Here is a 17,012-nt window from a genome sequence, read left to right on the forward strand (position 1 = left end):
AAATTGTGATTATATTGTAGTACTCTCTTCCACCTGATAATCATTATTCAGATAATGTCAATGTCCTTTTTCCACCAAGCATCTGGCAACTACATATTATGTAAAAAAGAAGAAGAATGACATCAAAATGTACATCTGAATCAATCGTGAGCTCTTCCAGAAAACTAGAATAAACATACCAATCATTAAATATAACTACTTGAATAAAAATGTCCTGAAAATGTATGTCTGAATCAAATGGTGAGCTCATCCAAAAAAATAAGAATAGTAATAATAATTATGAAACTACATTTCAATCAAAGCAGAACTTAAATATTAAAATAAGATCAAAATTAAATTTTAAGAAAGATTGGCACCTCTCTTCTGTTCTGCTTGGTTGAAGAGAAAGTCATCTAACAATCTTCATCTTCTGATTCCTTGGACAGACTCTCTTATTGGCACTAAGAATTTCCCAGTAGAATGGTGACAGTAGCTTTGTGAATCAATCAGTGGTCCAGACACTAATCTTCAGTTTAAGTGGGTCATCTTGTGATAGATTTATAGTTCACATTTTGAGAAGCCTCAAACTTGACAACGTCCCGCGCTACATCCTGCATAATGGAAATACAAGACTCCACTTGTGACAAGCAGCAGAACGGTCATAAAAAATTGACACATATAATGTTAATCAGGTATAACACTAATGGTTAAGGACATCTCTTCATCTGGACTCGCACTAAAGGACTAGTCAACAATGAGATGGTCAGACCTTTAGAGGATGCATCTTCCTTTTTACCCATCAGAAATCATGGAAGAGCATGATAGCATCATCTAGCTTCAAAAGAGATGCCTCCAACACTGTCTTGACTTTAATAACTCGCTGGAGTCTCTTCAACTGGGTCTCATCCAGTTGATCTCGAGGTCGAATTATAACCTGCAGATGAAAAAAACTGAGTGGTAAGTATGACAAAAACTTGTAGTTTTGTGCCAGTATCGAGAAAAAAAAATCTATTTTTCACTGAGGTCTTTGCAAAGGCAGCAGAGATACCCAGCCAACAAGTTTCACATGAAAGTCAAAATGTGAAGAAATAGGAAAGTATCTAAATTTTGGAAAGTACCAACATGTGAGAGTGGTAAATTGAATAACTAGCAAGAAATTGTTCTCTAGCAATCATGCATTTTTTTCAACCTAATGAACTTAGACAAATAAATGCAGAGTCATACAGATGTTATTAAAGGAAGAGAACTCCAGGTGAAAAAAATGGCAGGTGAAATAGCCAAGCACGAGAAAACAATCTTGTTATACAAAAAGATGATAAAAGCTGTTCATAATACATAGAGAATTCTTTCTAAATGTCCATAATACCATGGAGAATTCTTTCAAGAATCAATTCAGGCCTTCAAAAGGTGAATATATAATTGTAGTGACAGAATAGTCACCAAAACCACAGATGGTAAGTATCAGCAGTTTATTTCCATATATTTTTTTATTACCAAGAATGGGCTCCGAGGTAGAAAGCAAAGCTGGACACAGAGCTATGTATGTTTTCCCGCATTTCTTAAGAATGGTATCATCAAAGGTTTTTTTTAAGGCCACCAATAGGCCGAGACAGGGGGACCCTCTCTCCGCTTTGTAGTTCAACATCATTAGTGAAGCATTAAGCTCTCTATCCCAGACAGCACAACAGCATACATGAATTACAGGTTTTGGTGTCAATGGCAGCTCCTTCTGCATCCTGCTATTACAATTCGCAGAAAATATGATGTGTTTCTGTCATGGTTCTATTGAACAAATTTCTTAGTATCTCCCATCTCTTCATGAATTTGGCTGTGCAAATTAGAGCTATCTGGTGTGAATGTCAACTCTTGAAGGCTTGATCTTCTGAAAAAAAAAAAAAAAACAACAACTCTAGAAGGGTTGAGGAACTAGCTATTCACAGGTGCAAGCTTCTAAAATTGCCATCCAGCTACCTGGGTCATTCCTTCACATAGAGAAATGAAAAACGACTAGCTTCTTGCAAAGGAAACATCTCTTTGGAGGGCAGAGCCACAGTACTAAAATCTATGCTTGCTGGCATCCCAATCTAGTCCCTGGCTTATGCCTTTCCCTGCCAGTGTCCTAAGAAGATTTGAGGCAATTAACAAACATCCTCATGGTGAAGGGCTTCATAAAAATTCAGACATCCTTGTTTAAATGGGAAGAAGTCTGTAAAAGGAAAAAGCAAGTTCATGCATAATGAAATTGAAATCCATGCATACGGTTAAGGAACCACTTTCATAAAAAAAAAAAAAAAAAAAAATGATATGGTTATGGTGTTTCACCACCATGAAAACAACCTGTGAAGGAAAGCTCTTTTTTGCAAATATGGCTAGTGTTGATTGCTGGCTCCCTTCTGGCACTCCTTATACAGAGCTTCTAGCATCTGACATGCTATTCCTTAAATGTCAACAGCATGATTCCCCATTCATCAGGTTTCATGTTAGATAGAGTACCTAAGTTCATTCTAGACCGACCTGTCGTTGGCTACTGCTACTCTCACTAATAAATTTCCTTGGCCCCTAGTCTCCCCCACCATCCCATCATCTCAAGCTTAACCTTAATCGTAACTGCTTGGGTACCCTGGGCCCAGCTTGGATAGAGTGGTCATCAAAAACCAAGAGAGCAGTTTTATTATCATTTCTGGCCCTCTGGGCCCTTGTGGCTCAGCTGAAGCCAAAATTAGAAGTCAACTGCAGGGTGATAATTTATTTCAGGAGAAACTTTTCATGTCAGGTTCTCATTAAGGGGATTTTACTATTGTCATAAGCTGGATGTAAGAGACTACAGCTCCTCCATGGAGATTCTTGTACATTTTTAAAGAAATTATAGTTCTTTGAAACTCCCTCATTGTTAAAGAAATTAAAGTTCTTTGTATCTCTCATCTATCTCTTTATGTAACTTTCACGCCGCCTCCCCCCATCTTGGGGAGGCAAGCTGCTCCTTTTCCTCTTTTCAATAAAATCAATCTTGACATTAAAAATTTAATTAAACAAAAAAACACTCCGATTGTTTCTTGGCAGCATAAACTTAGAGCTGCCTATAGCATTGCAGCTATATTGGCTAAGAAAGGAGGTTGCCGCCACTCTCTTGTGGTAGGCAATTCCTTTTTTATTGTAATCTGAGGGCTTCTTCCCTCCTTGTAACTTTTTTTCCAGCAATCATCATTTCAAAAAAAGGCAATACTCTTAGAGAATAGACTATGCCTTTTTTTAAGCTCATGGATTTTCATTAATGAATTAAAGCATACACCCAGAGAGAAAACATGCATCAATCGATACCCCATCCTTGACAAGCCTATCTGCTGCGCTATTTGCAGCATGCAGTGTCTGCTGCCAAACAACCTGAATCCTATTACAAAGTACAATGATCTCATTGCATGTGAGTTTGATCCACTAGAGGAGAAGAGTTATTTGCAAGCCAATTGACTACTAGTGTTGACTATCCTTCTACTAAGTGTGTAAGACTATCCTACTACTAAGTGTGCTGGTGAAATCCTGTATATATAGCTTGACTTCTGTGAGAAGAGCCTTCAATTCTTCAAAAATAGGCTACATAAGTTGCTGTCAACCAGGAATTACAAACCTCGTGTTCTAATTCAAGCTCATGAGCAATTCTTTGGCTCAGGTTCAAAGCCGCATGGTACATATCATCCAAAACATGCTCCCACTGAGTATTTTCCATTATTCTCCATAGTAAGAAGGTTAGGGCTTGTTGCTCACGTGAAGTTGCTTTCTGAAAGAAAAATTAAAACACAGAACACATGAATGACACTGCTTAATGTGAAGGAAATACATTAAAACGCTAACTGAAGATAAGATAGATTGGTTAGAGTTCATGTAAGTCCCCAGAAAGAGATTCAAAATTTTATCCAAGCTATCTTACTGCAAATGCAATAAAAATACATTTTTTAAATAAAATGTGATAGAATACAAGATAGGATAAACTCATAAAATACAAAACATGGTACATGCTAAGATCTCTAGAATTACAAAAGCAATGAAATACATAAGTAAAGAGGTCGTGGAAATATTAAATTCTGAGTACCAAACTCTAGTTTCCATTACTAGTAGCAAAACCCACAACATTTTGTTCGCAAACTAATTGGGCATTCTTAGTAGTGTCCAGAATCATAATCATCCCAACAATAAGTGGACAGACCAGAAAAACATAAAATACGATAGATTATGGCCCTTTTAGTGTTCCAGAAGAAAATTTGTGACTGTGCAAAAGCTGGATATAGACTTTCCAGGTTATGAGTATGAATGAATGAAACTTATAACATGTAAGCTCTTCATAACTTTTTTCTAGTAAAACATTGCGACTCATTAAATTATCATAATACTTTTAAAAATTAATGTTCTCATCTTCTTCCTCATACCACGATTTGCAATTCTGCAAGAGAAAAACACAAACTACAAATGCTGTTCCACCATCAGCACCCAACTTGAGATCATCACAGCCTTGTCGCAGCTCAGAGGGAGAGAGAGAGAGAGAGAGAGAGTTTATCATGTGCCCCCTAATTCATAGGGAAATTTTCTCATGTGCACATGTCTCTACAAGAAATGGAAACTAATTGTGCTCAGTAGAAATATGTTTACAAGTTATAACCAGATTTATATGTCTCTAAACAAGAATGATGCAAGACATAAGAACCTTCTGAATGTCCACCAATGTCGTGCAAATATTGTCACAAGATGCATAAATTTTGATGCGGACAGATTTACCTCCATATGCAAAAACCCATCTATATAAAGTCTGTAAAGAATTTTGGCTGATTCCTTCTTCTCAATCAGTATCTCCTCTGAAATCTAACAGAACAAACCAATTTAACAAACGCTTAGTAGCAGTAGCAAATAGTGAACCACCAAATTCCATCTAGCAAGGCATGTAATCGGGTAATCAGCTGTTCTTGAATCTTTGTCATAAGCAAAAACTATCAATAATAAAATCTAATTTCCACAACTTTAAGTTTGGCAGTTTAACATCCAAAACAACGCATTCCACTATAATTTTGTTTTGATAAAAAGTTAATAAAGCATATAGAATGTAAGCAAACATACATTACATATCAAAGAACTTTAATGCATGAGCTCATGTTTACACCTTCATTCTGCGAAACAACAAAAACAGTGGCTTCCTCAAATTTGACTCCAACAAGTTTTTTCCATTTCTGAATAGGCAAGACTATAAGAATAACCAACCATACACCTACACTTGAGGCTAATGACCATGACAAGCATTTACTACCTAAATAGAGAAGAGTCCAGTACTGTTAACCATGTAATGATCACACTAGCAGAAAATAAGAATTTGTTCCTTATTATCGTTTGAACAGAAACATGTGAAACAGCTCAGATTTTTTGGTGGCAGCCAGGTTGCACTTGAAATTTTTTATTTTTTTAACAAGTTTCAGTTGAATCTGGCCTTTACATGCCCTAGCTTTCACACTGAAGTTGAGTTGAGCTTTAGTGATTGTGTCATGGACCAAAAAAACTGAAAAAGGCTGGATTCCTTGCCTTTAAATAAAACATAAAAAGGAAATAAAGTATAAGAGGACCATTCAGTTAGAAGACCTTTAGATTTAAAATTGAAAAAATAAATAAATAAATAAAGGAAGAGTACAAAATGGATCCTACAGCTTCACACATTTGTCACCAAAACTTGGGATGGAGAGCCAGCCTAAACTTGGGAGTGTCCAGTAATGCAGGGTTGTTTATGTGAAGCAGAACCAAGTCAAGTTGGACCAGGATTGGAGTTCACTCCCAAATTGCTAACCCAGAACAAAATTCCTATTCATTGCTCACAATGAAGCATGAAAATGTCATTGTCATTTACAGGTGAATGAACCAGCAATAACACACATACAAGGTATATCTGAAACAGTATCTTCTGGAAGAAAACAATACCCGCTCTGTCTCAACAAGACAATCTTTCTTAACCAGGAACCTGAATATCCTATATGCATTCTTCCCATATCTTCTTGAAACAACTGACTCCACCTGTAGCATGCAATTGAATAAGCATAAGAAATGCTTTTTTATATGCGAAGAGACAACACAGTGCTCCCAAGAGGAGCAATAAAAAAAGCAAATCAATTACCTCAGCCTTTTGTGCATCTTCAATGATGCTCCTCAAATCTGCAGGTATCAACCAAAGCAAGAAAGCAATCAATAACCTCAACATGGCTATGGACAAGAATAGGTGACAATCATGACCATAATTTGAAATCCTGTGCTCAACTAAAAACAAAACTCATAAATAAACATGTGATACCAATACTGTAGAGAACATCTGTCTCTTCCACAGATGATTGACCACCCAACTCATCTAAAACTGCTCTAACTTGATCAATGCTCTGAGGACTCCCTGGTCGACGAATAGCTTCTTGCATGATGGTCTCCAACAATAACGGAGCTGCAGAAAATGCATTTAGACAAAATCACAGACAGCCTTCAGGCATTCCAAAAGGAAAAATGTGTAAATATAAAGATTCTTAAAATCTGTTACTTCTGTAATTTTCTGCCACAGTAATCTCCAAAGGAGTCTAACAACTCAAATCAAAGTTTTATCTCAAGATATTGATTGAAAGAAGTTTGTTTATAAAATCAAACCAAAATTAGGGTATCCATTTCCAACATTTGGTGCACTTCTTTGATCATTGTTAAAATACAAGTTCAGGGGTATTTTGCTCATTTCTTATATTTTCCATATAACATTTTTCTCTTATAGTATGGCTATTAGATAAAGAATGTCTTGTTTTATCTCTAGTTAAACTTTCATTCAATTTAGACATGTATTTTAGGAAATATGTAATTTTGAGTTTTGAGGGGTATTTTTGTCCTTCTGTAAATTTTCACTTAAACCTTGATTATAAAGAAGCAGGAAGGGCCTTTCTGGCTCAGATTCCAAGGCAGCAAAACTAACCCTCTTCCAGAACTCTTTTTCCTCTTCTATTTTCCTCTTTTTCCTCTTCTATTTTCCTCTTTTTCCTCTTTAATATGAAGTGTGGAGGTAGATAAGTGACAGATTATTTCATTGAGATGAGGAGAGTACTACAGGAGAGTAGTACATTCCATCTGTTTACTACGAATGTTGAAGACATTCGTAAGAAAGAAAATCAGATTCAAGTAGCCCGGTTTTGTTATGGTTTGGGACATGAGTATAATGCTATTAGAGCCCAATTGTTGGTCAATGAGGATGTGACCACCCTTGAGCAAGCCTTTAACAGAGTTCTTCGAGTTAAAGGTGCAGTTGTAAATAAGAATGAATCGGGTGGAGCTCTCTCAGAAGCAATTGCTCTGAATCTTCAATCTTCTAATGGTAAGCCTAATGGTCAATTTCATGGTGGTAATAATAGAGGTAGAGGTCGCTCTTACACAACCCGTGGTTGTGGCCGAAATGATTGGGGGGATCGGAAATGTGTTTATTGTGGTTGGACTAATCATATTTCTGAAAAATGCTAGGAAAAATTTGGTAAACCTACCTGGGCCAACTCTATAGTGATAGATAAGGACGCCTCCTCACACATTGAATCCTATGAGAAAATTCAACAGTTATTATAGTGACTGGGTCAACTAATAGCTTCATCTACTGCTTCTCAAACTACCGAGACGACTCCTTGCTCAGCGAGTGCCATGATGGCTAGTACAAGTATGAATGCACTGAATGTGTCTCATTCCCCCTCTTGGATCATTGATTCAGGAGCTTCTATACACATGTCAAATATGCCCTCCCTATTTCTGTCCATTAGTCCATCTCATTCATATCGTCAAGTTACTTTAGTTGATGGATCCACCTCCCCCATTCAGAGGGAGGGTATAGTTTACACTACTCCACAAATATCCTTAGATTATGTTTAAATTGTACTAAAATTTTCAGTTAATCTCTTGTCTGTGAGTCATATAACTAAATCCTTAAACTGTTCAGTAACCTTTTATCCTACTTCTTGTGGTTAAGGACTTGTAGACGAAGAGGACAATTGATTCAGGACATGAGAAGTGAGGGCTATATGCTGGATGATTTATCCGTTTCTCGAGCTATAGCTCTCACTACTACAGATTCTTCTTACTGGTGACATCTGCGTGTGGGACATCCCTCACCAGCTAACTTGCGTCATTTAAAAAGTACTTTTTTTATATATAAGAAAATCAAAACAATTTTTACCGAACCTTTGATATCTTATTATGTTCAACAATGTATTCCTCTCCACAAAGTTTGAATGAATTCAAAAAGGCAGCATCACCGCCTACCAAACATTAAAAAAAAAAAAACTTGCACCAACCTTCTAAGCATAGAATGAAACATAGTCTCTTTGGAGAAAACAAATAATTTATCGACAGTAATCTTACATCAGATTTAAAATTATCAACAATGCATCATAAGTGCATGGTTTGATCCTCTGCAATCTAAATTTGAGTTTTTCAATTGGATTCCTTTCTTCATAGTAATAGAGCAGGTTGATAAGCTTCTACTTATTTGGAGCCACGAATAGGGTTCACATATGAGTTGTCCTGAAAGAAAATTGGATTTAGAATGACTCACAACTTAGTATAAGAATTATGTAGGATCAATGTAAAAGCTTGAGCTTTTGAGTTGTATGTCTTTGTTCATAATTGATATAAAACTTAATCACAAAGCATTGCTCAGACCCAAAATACAAATCTTTATAGTTGAAAAATCACAGAAAAAAACTTATAGAATTTTTACATGACTATACATACAATGAGATGTCAGAAGTTTTTATACACCCCAACAAAAAAACAATGAGCTGTCAACTCAAGCACCGAAATTATCAGAACTAAATTCATAAAAATCACACTATATAAAGAAAGTCCACAAGCATGCATATAGACAGATTCCTGTATGATGACATCATGAGTAATTTTTGACATCCAAACTCCAGTCCCTCACTTTAATCAATCCAGAGAGAGAGAGACAGAATTCACCTGATTTCTCCTCTTTAACTTTTTTCTCTGTGCTTCTTGTTGCTTCCAGAATAGCTTCAAGAACAGCAGCAGTGCCAACATTGAAACTTGCATGCACTCTTTCAACACATGCCTGAAATGCACAGTTTGCAGATTTTGCTAAAGCAACAGATGGCAAGTCCATGCAAAACAAACTGACAAGAAATTTTACATTAAATAGAAAGAAAGAAAGAATCAAAGAAAAAAGAGCACCTCAATATTAATTGTCATAGTATGTTGGCTTAAAGAATAAAGTGCATGCTATACATATGTCAACTATCAAAATATACAGCAAGGACTAGACCTCCCAGACCATCTTGTAGAAAGGCAGCTTACTGGTTGAGTACATGTATTTTTGCTTTATACTAGAATCCTCCATTTGACATGTCTCATACTCTTCCTCTTGAAAGACAAGTATATTCCTCTTTTAATGAAATCTCTTTTTCATTGAACTCTCAAAATCTAAATAGTAGAACAGCATGCCAGGATCCATGGCCCATTCCGAAGTTGAAAACACCATATGGAGTTATGGAGTTCTAGTTCATTAGCACTTGGTACGCAAGAACCATTTTTGTTCAAATTTTCGTTTTTCTAGGTGATAGAAGACAACAGGTACACAGGAATTAAGTAAACATATACGAAGGTTCATCCCTAAATTCCAAGCATAGTTGGTGACAAGGGTAAGTTAATTTCATTAGAAACAGAACTGGAAAATGTTATCTCAGTTCCAAAATGGTTATTTGAAAAATATCATGCATTTCACCAGGTAAATAATGATTAGCACGGGAAAAAGAAGTATCCGAAAATATTCATAAAAGAGTAATGATAACTAATATTGGATAAAAAAAATTATTATTTCAGCATTTCTTGGATCTAAATAAGTGAGTACATAGTTCCTTAGAAAATGACATTTTATTAACAGAAAGATGTCATAAACATCAAGATATTTATGAATGGATGTCATAGATATTGGTGGTAGGTAGTATTTGAGAGTAGACAGATACCGATCCCATAAGCTAATACCTTTTATTTCATTACTCTTGACAATAAACAAGAAAACAGAGAACTAGAAAGAAACAGTGAAGGGATGGTAAATTTGGGTAGGAAGACTGGTCATTAGTTGTAATGGGGTTCGTCAGGTTTGTGAGTATAAAGATATTGTGAGTATAAAGATAGTCGGAAAAATTAAAATGCTAACAAGATTTTCATTCCAGTATAAGCCCAAGTAAAATGTCAAAACAAAAAAACAGCACCTTGTGTCTAAGACACCGAACAAATTCCTCAAAATTTGGCCGCCAGAGAACTTCTTTATCATGAATTGTGACCTCTGTGTCATCCTCCAAAGCATCATGCTTCCGCTGTCACAAAAGAAAAAGGTTAATAAGAATATCAGATGATTGGAACAAGACAATTTTAGTAAGTGCCAACAACAATAAATGCGTAGCATGAGCTCCATCTCAACCTTTTTCCCCAGTGTGGTGTCCAAGTTCTCCCCTTCTTCTGTGTCTAAAGAATTGTTTTTTCCAATTGCAATAATAAAAAATCTTTCAGCTTCTGAAAGACCTGCAGCCTTCAATGCTTGTTGTTCTATAGTTTCAGGACGTCCAGCAGACTGTAAAATAGATTGGAAAAGCTTTACCATCATTTACAGCCCAAAATCATTGCAAAGCACATGATACCTTGAGCATAAAGAGAAAATGCTTCCAGGTGCAAACATTTGATTACTGCAAATGTGATATAAAGTTGGAGCTCAGCAACATATTCAGGTGAACAAATTGAAACTTGTTTCAACAAATCATCACAGTCCAACGATTGCTAAAAAACCCAGAACCAACATCATTAAAAATGATGGCACTGGAAGATTCAAAACCAGCTGCCAATCTGAAAATATAGCAAAACTTTGAGAGACTAACATCAAACCCAGAATAAGGAGTTAAATTTGCAAGAACTTCAAAACAAGAATATAAAATTTACAGGATCGCCAACCAAGGGTTAGACGAACAGTCTCTTCATCTTTACTGGGTCAAAACTAATACAAACTTAATACATAGCAGCAGTAATATGCAACTGAGTGTAACAGAGGGTCTTTTCCCGACCATCTTTGTCCAGAATACAGATAATTTTTTGCTTTAACAATTACATAGAACCACTGGCAAGTGAATCTTTAAAATATTTTATGCATGCCAATTGGTTAAAATTCAGTTTACATTTCTCTAACATTAGGAAAACTTAAATAGAGGCTTTTAAGTTTTCAATATAGAACCCACACTTGCATAAAAAAAAAATTATAGAACTCACACAGAGATTTAAAATGTAATCAGAAAACATTTGGTTTCCTCGGACCTTGAAAGAGGGACAGGTTATGAAAACGAGCCAAAGCTGAAAATTTGCCTCCTCAGACCACAATGAGATCGAATTTCAATTGTAAGGCCTCTTGTGAGTCATTTCCTTGCAAAGCAAATTATTCTAGAAAGTGTTTCAGGAATGATTATTGGGTTACACCAGGAATACCGTGCACCTTTAACATTCGGATACAGAGCTTCAACACAAATGATGAAGAGATTGGCAACAGGGACACACCATTCAAAAGAGGGACTCTTTGTGGATTGGCCAGTGTCTAAAAGTTTAGTTAATGGGAAATCTCCAGATTCAGTTATATTAACCAATTTTCTTATTATTTTTTATCAAATTGAGGAATAAGGAGGAGCCACTTTTACTTTAACCACTCCTTGTTCCTACATCAACAGTCAAACTGCTAAAATCTAGTTAATGGGATTTTTAGACAGAAGAAATTGGTAGCAGGATCTTCTACATGATGGATCTAGGTAAATTCCAGATTTTACTTCTGGTGGACATAGAAATACAGGCGTTCTGCCGCAATATGTGGAAGCAGATGACTCAGTAATAAGCAATTTCTTTCATTAAACAACTTCAACTAAAATATTTCATAAGATACTTACCTTAGGACGCTTAGCTGCTTGAGCATTTTCAAGAGTTTCAAGAAAGGGCTCAGCAGGTGGACAACGCTCAACAAAATGTGTATGGACAAGTTCTGAGAAGCTGGTTCGTAGAACGTCAGCATTCCCTGAGAAGATATCAATTTAGTTCAGTGGCTATTTCCTATTTAACTCTATTAGATAGGGAACCAAGCTGCAATTACTTCAAGGATGCTAACTCAAACACCTTCAGTTCGCTTTGACATTGCTCGCATCATAACTTGTTCCAAGGTCAGCCTACCATGTTGAAGAAGCCCTTCAAGAAGACTTTCGCACTGTCGAAAAATAGACAATACAGTTAAGAGAACATCATAATGGCAACTGTTTTACAGTTATAAATGTCAAATTTTAAACTTTAATTTTCAAATTGTCACCGTCTTGTCAAACCGTTCTGCAACAATAGCAAGAAATTTGGGAAATCGCATCCTATGAAGGATATTATCAAATAGTGTCATGTATTGAGTGATAACCTTCACTTGTACACCAAAACCACCTGTTCAGAGCCAATGTAAAACATGTAATGCATCAGAAGAATTTCAAACTTTTACAAACCCAATAGTCATAAATTAACAATAGCCATATAACATTTTTTCAAGTTTGCTGTGACAAAAACATGCCTGATTTTTCTGTGGAGAATGCTTGAACACAGTTGTGCTGGATTAAGACCAGTAGACAATTCTTCAACTGTGCATGTGGAAGATCTGTGTATCGTTCTATCTCTTGGATAGTTAGAGGCCCACCACGCAAAAGGCAACCACATACTTTCTGCACATGCTTGAGACATGAGTGTTTGAAAGAGGCAATGTAACAAGCTAGGAAGAGATGAAGAATAGAATATTTGAGGAGTTTTAGAAACATACACCAACTTGATCACCAAAGTGGTTGGTGATGATGCTAACTGCAAGTAAGACCCCTTGCTGGGAGGGCATTTCTTCTCCGCCTCTACTTCAGTTCAATAGCATTTTGCACCTCTGCCACAGACCAAGCTGTTGATCAAACGTTTTCACAGTTCTTTTAAGAGGTGAATATTTGGAACCCAATTTTACATATCTACAAGCTCAACTACAAGTAGGATAGTTACTTGAATAGAGTGCAGCAGGCCCACTGTTGCTAAATACTTGTATTCCTTTGAACTCAAATACTATTGTGACATGCAAGAGCCCTTTAGTGACAAATTGATTACATTTTAATTATACTAGTGAGAGGTGCCCATCTGATGGACAGGCAATTCAAATAATTTCTAGTAAAAAATTAATTTTCAATGCATATCAGTATAAATTAAACCTTTTTTTAAATGGCGAGTGGATTTTTTATTAGAAGAGAGTTACATAGTGCAGCAAAATAAAATAAAACAAAATAAAAGGTTTGAGCAGATAAATGAAAACAAAACAAATCCAAATATACGTATAAACATACCAAGAGGACTCAAAAGTTTGCTTCAGTGCAAATGAAATCGATAACCTGATCCATTATTTTTTTTTAAATGGCTCGTAACTTTTATGTAAAAACATCAAAGCAGTACTAATACAGCATAGGGTACAACCAAGAATACAACATAAATACAGATCAAACATAGCCTTTTATAGATGCCTAGAGAGGCCCTGGAGCAAAGAGAGGCTTTGGAGGCTCCAGATTTAGCAAGCTTGTCAGCCATTGAGTTGAAAAATCTGGGAACTGTACTCCAAGCAATGTGCCATTCAGAGGACAGATCTGAAATCTCATAAAAAATCTTCCTCAAAGCCCTGGGGGCAGGATTCTTTTTGCTTACCCAGCCAATGACAAGGGCAAATCACCTTCTAGGCCACCAAAGTTTTGATTGAATAGCTTATGCCTTCCAAAAGAGCTAGGGACCCTACTTAGTTAGATGAGCAGCAACCAGCTGGCCCAGAGAAGGCTGACAATATCTGATCAGAACTGCTTTTGAAAACTCCCCCTGCACCTGCTGGGCCCGGGTTTCCTCTAGAGGAGCCATCAAAGTTTAATTTGATCCAAGCCGATCGAGTGGGGGGTTGCCATTCTACTACAACCTTAGGTTTGGGGGCACCAAAGAGTATTGACTTTTCCCCAAACCTTCCTTATGACTGAGCTTGGGAAAGGGGGTAACCCATGCAAGCTGCTTGCCCAGAGTAGGTGCTGTGAATTACCTTTTCTATGACCCACCAATCACACAACTTCTTCCTTCAAAAGTTCTGTTGTTTCTTTCTATCAATAGTTGCCAAGAAATTGCTGCCAGGGCTGAACTGAAATGAAGTGTCACCAGCAGCAAGAATATTAGCTGATTCAACTACTTCTAACCTGATCCTCTATTTGAATAATAAATAAAACTACAAATACCTACTGTACCCACCAAATCCACAAATTCTTTTGCAAAATTAAGTGTTTCCCTTTCTTTTACTGTTCCTTTTCGCTGATTGCCTTTGGCAGTAGTATTAGGAACAGAAAGAGCTTCTTTCAAAATTGACTTTGCTTTTTCAACCAAAAGAAGAAATGAACTTCTTAAGTTTGCAGAGATGCTTGACCCAGAAGATAAACAGAATACAGTTTTCTCGCTCAGCCAATATGAGGTAGTGAAGCGTCAAAGATGTAAAAACTGTAAAACAATCATATTCACTATTTCACTCCTCTCATCTTCACATGTCTCCTCCCTACTTCTTAGTTGTCTAGTTTTCTCATCAAAGCTACATTATTCACAAAATAAAACGAAGAAAAATATATTAGGAAAAAAAAATCGTTGACTATTGTAAGGGAAAATACATGAATTTATTAACTTTTGAGACAATTTCTAAAATCAAATAAGCAATTCAATGACAAAAATAAGGCTCTGTTTTTGTTTTCCAGGAAGCATGATTATGAGGCAAAGTATATATCATTCACTAGTACAATACATTCACTAGAACAATAGAAACTATAGTCCTGTTTGAGTTTCGACTTTACCATGACTGACCTGAAATTTCTATAATAAAGTTTCGGTTTGCTCAAGATAAAGAAAAAAGTGCAGCGACATAAAAGCATAAGAAGCTCCACCATTTGGTGTCTAAGATACAGACCTACCGCAGAGAAAAGGGGTGCATCCGGAGTAAGGCGCTCAAGGTGACGACAGTCCGGCAGCAAGCTAAGCCGGCGAAGGCAGCAGACGGAGGACGGGAGAAAGAGAAACGCGGTGAATAAAAAGAGCAGAGGAAGATACTGACAGCGACGGCAGTCCGGCGGCAGTCCCGCGACTGGAAACAAAAGCTAAAGAGCTTTCCGTGGCCAACTGACTCGGGCACGATAGGATCACGCTGGGGTCTGGGTTGCCAGCAGAGCAGACAGCGGCAGGCGGTGGCAGTGGGGTGACGGCGACGAGAGAGGGTTCAGATCAGCTGCGTTGGCTGGGGTATGATGAGGCGAGGGTGAGGCTGCGAGACGTGGCTGCTGGAGTCGACGGTGATGGCTGGCGATGGGCGGAAACTCTGGCTGACGAGGGTGATGGCTCGGGGGAAATCAAAACAGAGGAGGGAGAAGTTTTCTGGGTTGGCGCCGGTGAGATGGAAGGCAAAGGCGATGTCTCGGCAGCTGCACACAGGTGTGCGGCGCCGGGCAACGAGAACGGCTTAGCGTTGATGGCGTAGGGAACAGTGAAGGAAGAATAAGTTTTCTGGGTTGGCTCTGGCACGCCGGTGAAACAAAACGGCGGAGGGTTTCGGGGAGAGGTGCAGCTGAGGTTTGGCCTGGGGTTCGGCTTTGGCAATTTCCAACGACGGTGAACTGGTCCCGATTAATCGATCCAAATACCATATCGTATTTAATAATGTAAAATAATAATTACCATAATTATCATTGATAATGTAAGACTATTTGATATTTGAATTTTATCCTTTTATCTCTATAGAATTAGATAAAAGAAAAAAAAATCAATATATTACTTTTATTGATACAGCTATTTATAGGTACATAATGATAAGAGGATTTATATGAGTGTAGAGTTATAAGTGTACATGACCATAGAGTTACAAGTTGATACAATTTCCACTTCTCTTTATCCTTATTTTCTTTATCTCTATCTTACCCCCGCAAGATGAAGTTTCTAGAGGAGATTCCAATCATGGTCTTCAAGAGGAAAAAGTGTGTTAAGGGAAATGGTTTAGTAAGAGCATCTGCTAATTGATCAGCAGATGATACATGAGTCACTCGAAGAGCACCACTCTAAACGTGTTCTCAAATAAAGTGATTATCCAAAGCTACATGTTTCATTTGCGAGTGAAAAACTGGATTGGAGCATAAATTGATAGCACCTATATTATTACAATAAAAGACCGGTTGTCGTAGAAAAAAAACACAAAGGTCAGTGAGAAGAGAGCAAATCCAATGAATCTCAAATACAGTGGTTGCAACAAATCGATATTCCGCCTCGGTAGAGGATCGAGTCACTTGATTTTTAGAATTCCAAGAAATAGGATTGCAACCGAGATAAACAATATAGGCACCGATTGAAGTGAAATCATTTTTGTTACTTGCCCAATCAGCATCAAAAAACGCATTAAGGGACAAAAAAGATTGTTGATGTAAGACGATACCATGATCCAGAGTCTCATAGAGATATCGTAACAAATGTTTGACAACATCCCAACGATCAGTAGTGGGGTAATGCATAAACCGAGATAACTTATCTACCACATAAGCAATGTTAAGGCGAGTGAGAGACAAATATTGCAGACTTCCAACAACAGTTCGATATTCAAATGCATCAGAGAGTGTCGTGCCAGACTAAAGTGAGAGTGTAGATAATGTGGCAAGGGGTGTAGCAACAGGCTTTGCATTGGTCATGCGTGTGCCAACAAAGAGATCATAGATATACCGATGTTGAGACAAAAGAAGACCTTGAGAATGAAGAACAACTTCAATACCGAGAAAATAAGCCAAGGGGCCAAGGTCCTTGAGTGAGAATCTCTGAGCAAGTAAGTGGATGAATGTCGTCATAACTTGATCATTGTTTCCTATAATAATAATGTCATCAACATAGACTAGAATATACAACACAACTGAACCTGTGTG

General features: G+C 37.2%; 1 protein-coding gene across 7 annotated transcripts; it reads right to left on the minus strand.

Annotated features, from left to right (window-relative positions):
• Positions 1-172: 172 nt before the first annotated feature.
• LOC137934421 (uncharacterized) lies at positions 173-15,718 on the minus strand. 7 transcript variants are annotated; one of them, XM_068778741.1, is made up of 16 exons: positions 15,030-15,718; positions 12,839-12,949; positions 12,596-12,743; positions 12,353-12,471; positions 12,166-12,253; positions 11,943-12,067; positions 10,445-10,594; positions 10,236-10,340; positions 8,965-9,076; positions 6,293-6,433; positions 6,119-6,156; positions 5,926-6,018; positions 4,744-4,827; positions 3,602-3,751; positions 749-913; positions 173-590 (listed from the first exon to the last, which is right to left on the minus strand). In XM_068778741.1, the coding sequence occupies exons 2-15, from the start codon at positions 12,905-12,907 to the stop codon at positions 779-781; spliced, it is 1,557 nt and encodes a 518-aa protein (XP_068634842.1). In that variant the 5' UTR covers positions 12,908-12,949; positions 15,030-15,718; the 3' UTR covers positions 173-590; positions 749-778. The 7 variants fall into 7 exon arrangements, with proteins under 7 accessions (XP_068634842.1, XP_068634847.1, XP_068634841.1 ...); XM_068778746.1 differs by having other exon boundaries at positions 12,449-12,471; positions 15,026-15,718; XM_068778740.1 differs by having other exon boundaries at positions 15,026-15,718.
• Positions 15,719-17,012: the final 1,294 nt, after the last annotated feature.

The sequence above is a fragment of the Aristolochia californica genome, unplaced genomic scaffold, assembly GCF_029961685.1.
Source record: "Aristolochia californica isolate CCGP_79_NKW_82.1479 unplaced genomic scaffold, dmAriCali1.0.hap1 SCAF_6, whole genome shotgun sequence".
NCBI classification, from domain to species: domain Eukaryota; kingdom Viridiplantae; phylum Streptophyta; class Magnoliopsida; order Piperales; family Aristolochiaceae; genus Aristolochia; species Aristolochia californica.

Bases quoted from the DNA above. Each gene is read 5' to 3' on its own strand.
- LOC137934421 (XM_068778741.1), bottom strand. From the start codon at position 12,907: ATGCCCTCCCAGCAAGGGGTCTTACTTGCAGTTAGCATCATCACCAAC. The intron at 12,068-12,165 runs GTGTTTGAGTTA...ATATCTTCTCAG, and splicing joins AATGTCAAAGCGAACTGAAG to GGAATGCTGACGTTCTACGA. The intron at 914-3,601 runs GTTTGTAATTCC...TTTCATCTGCAG, and splicing joins AGCTTGAATTAGAACACGAG to GTTATAATTCGACCTCGAGA.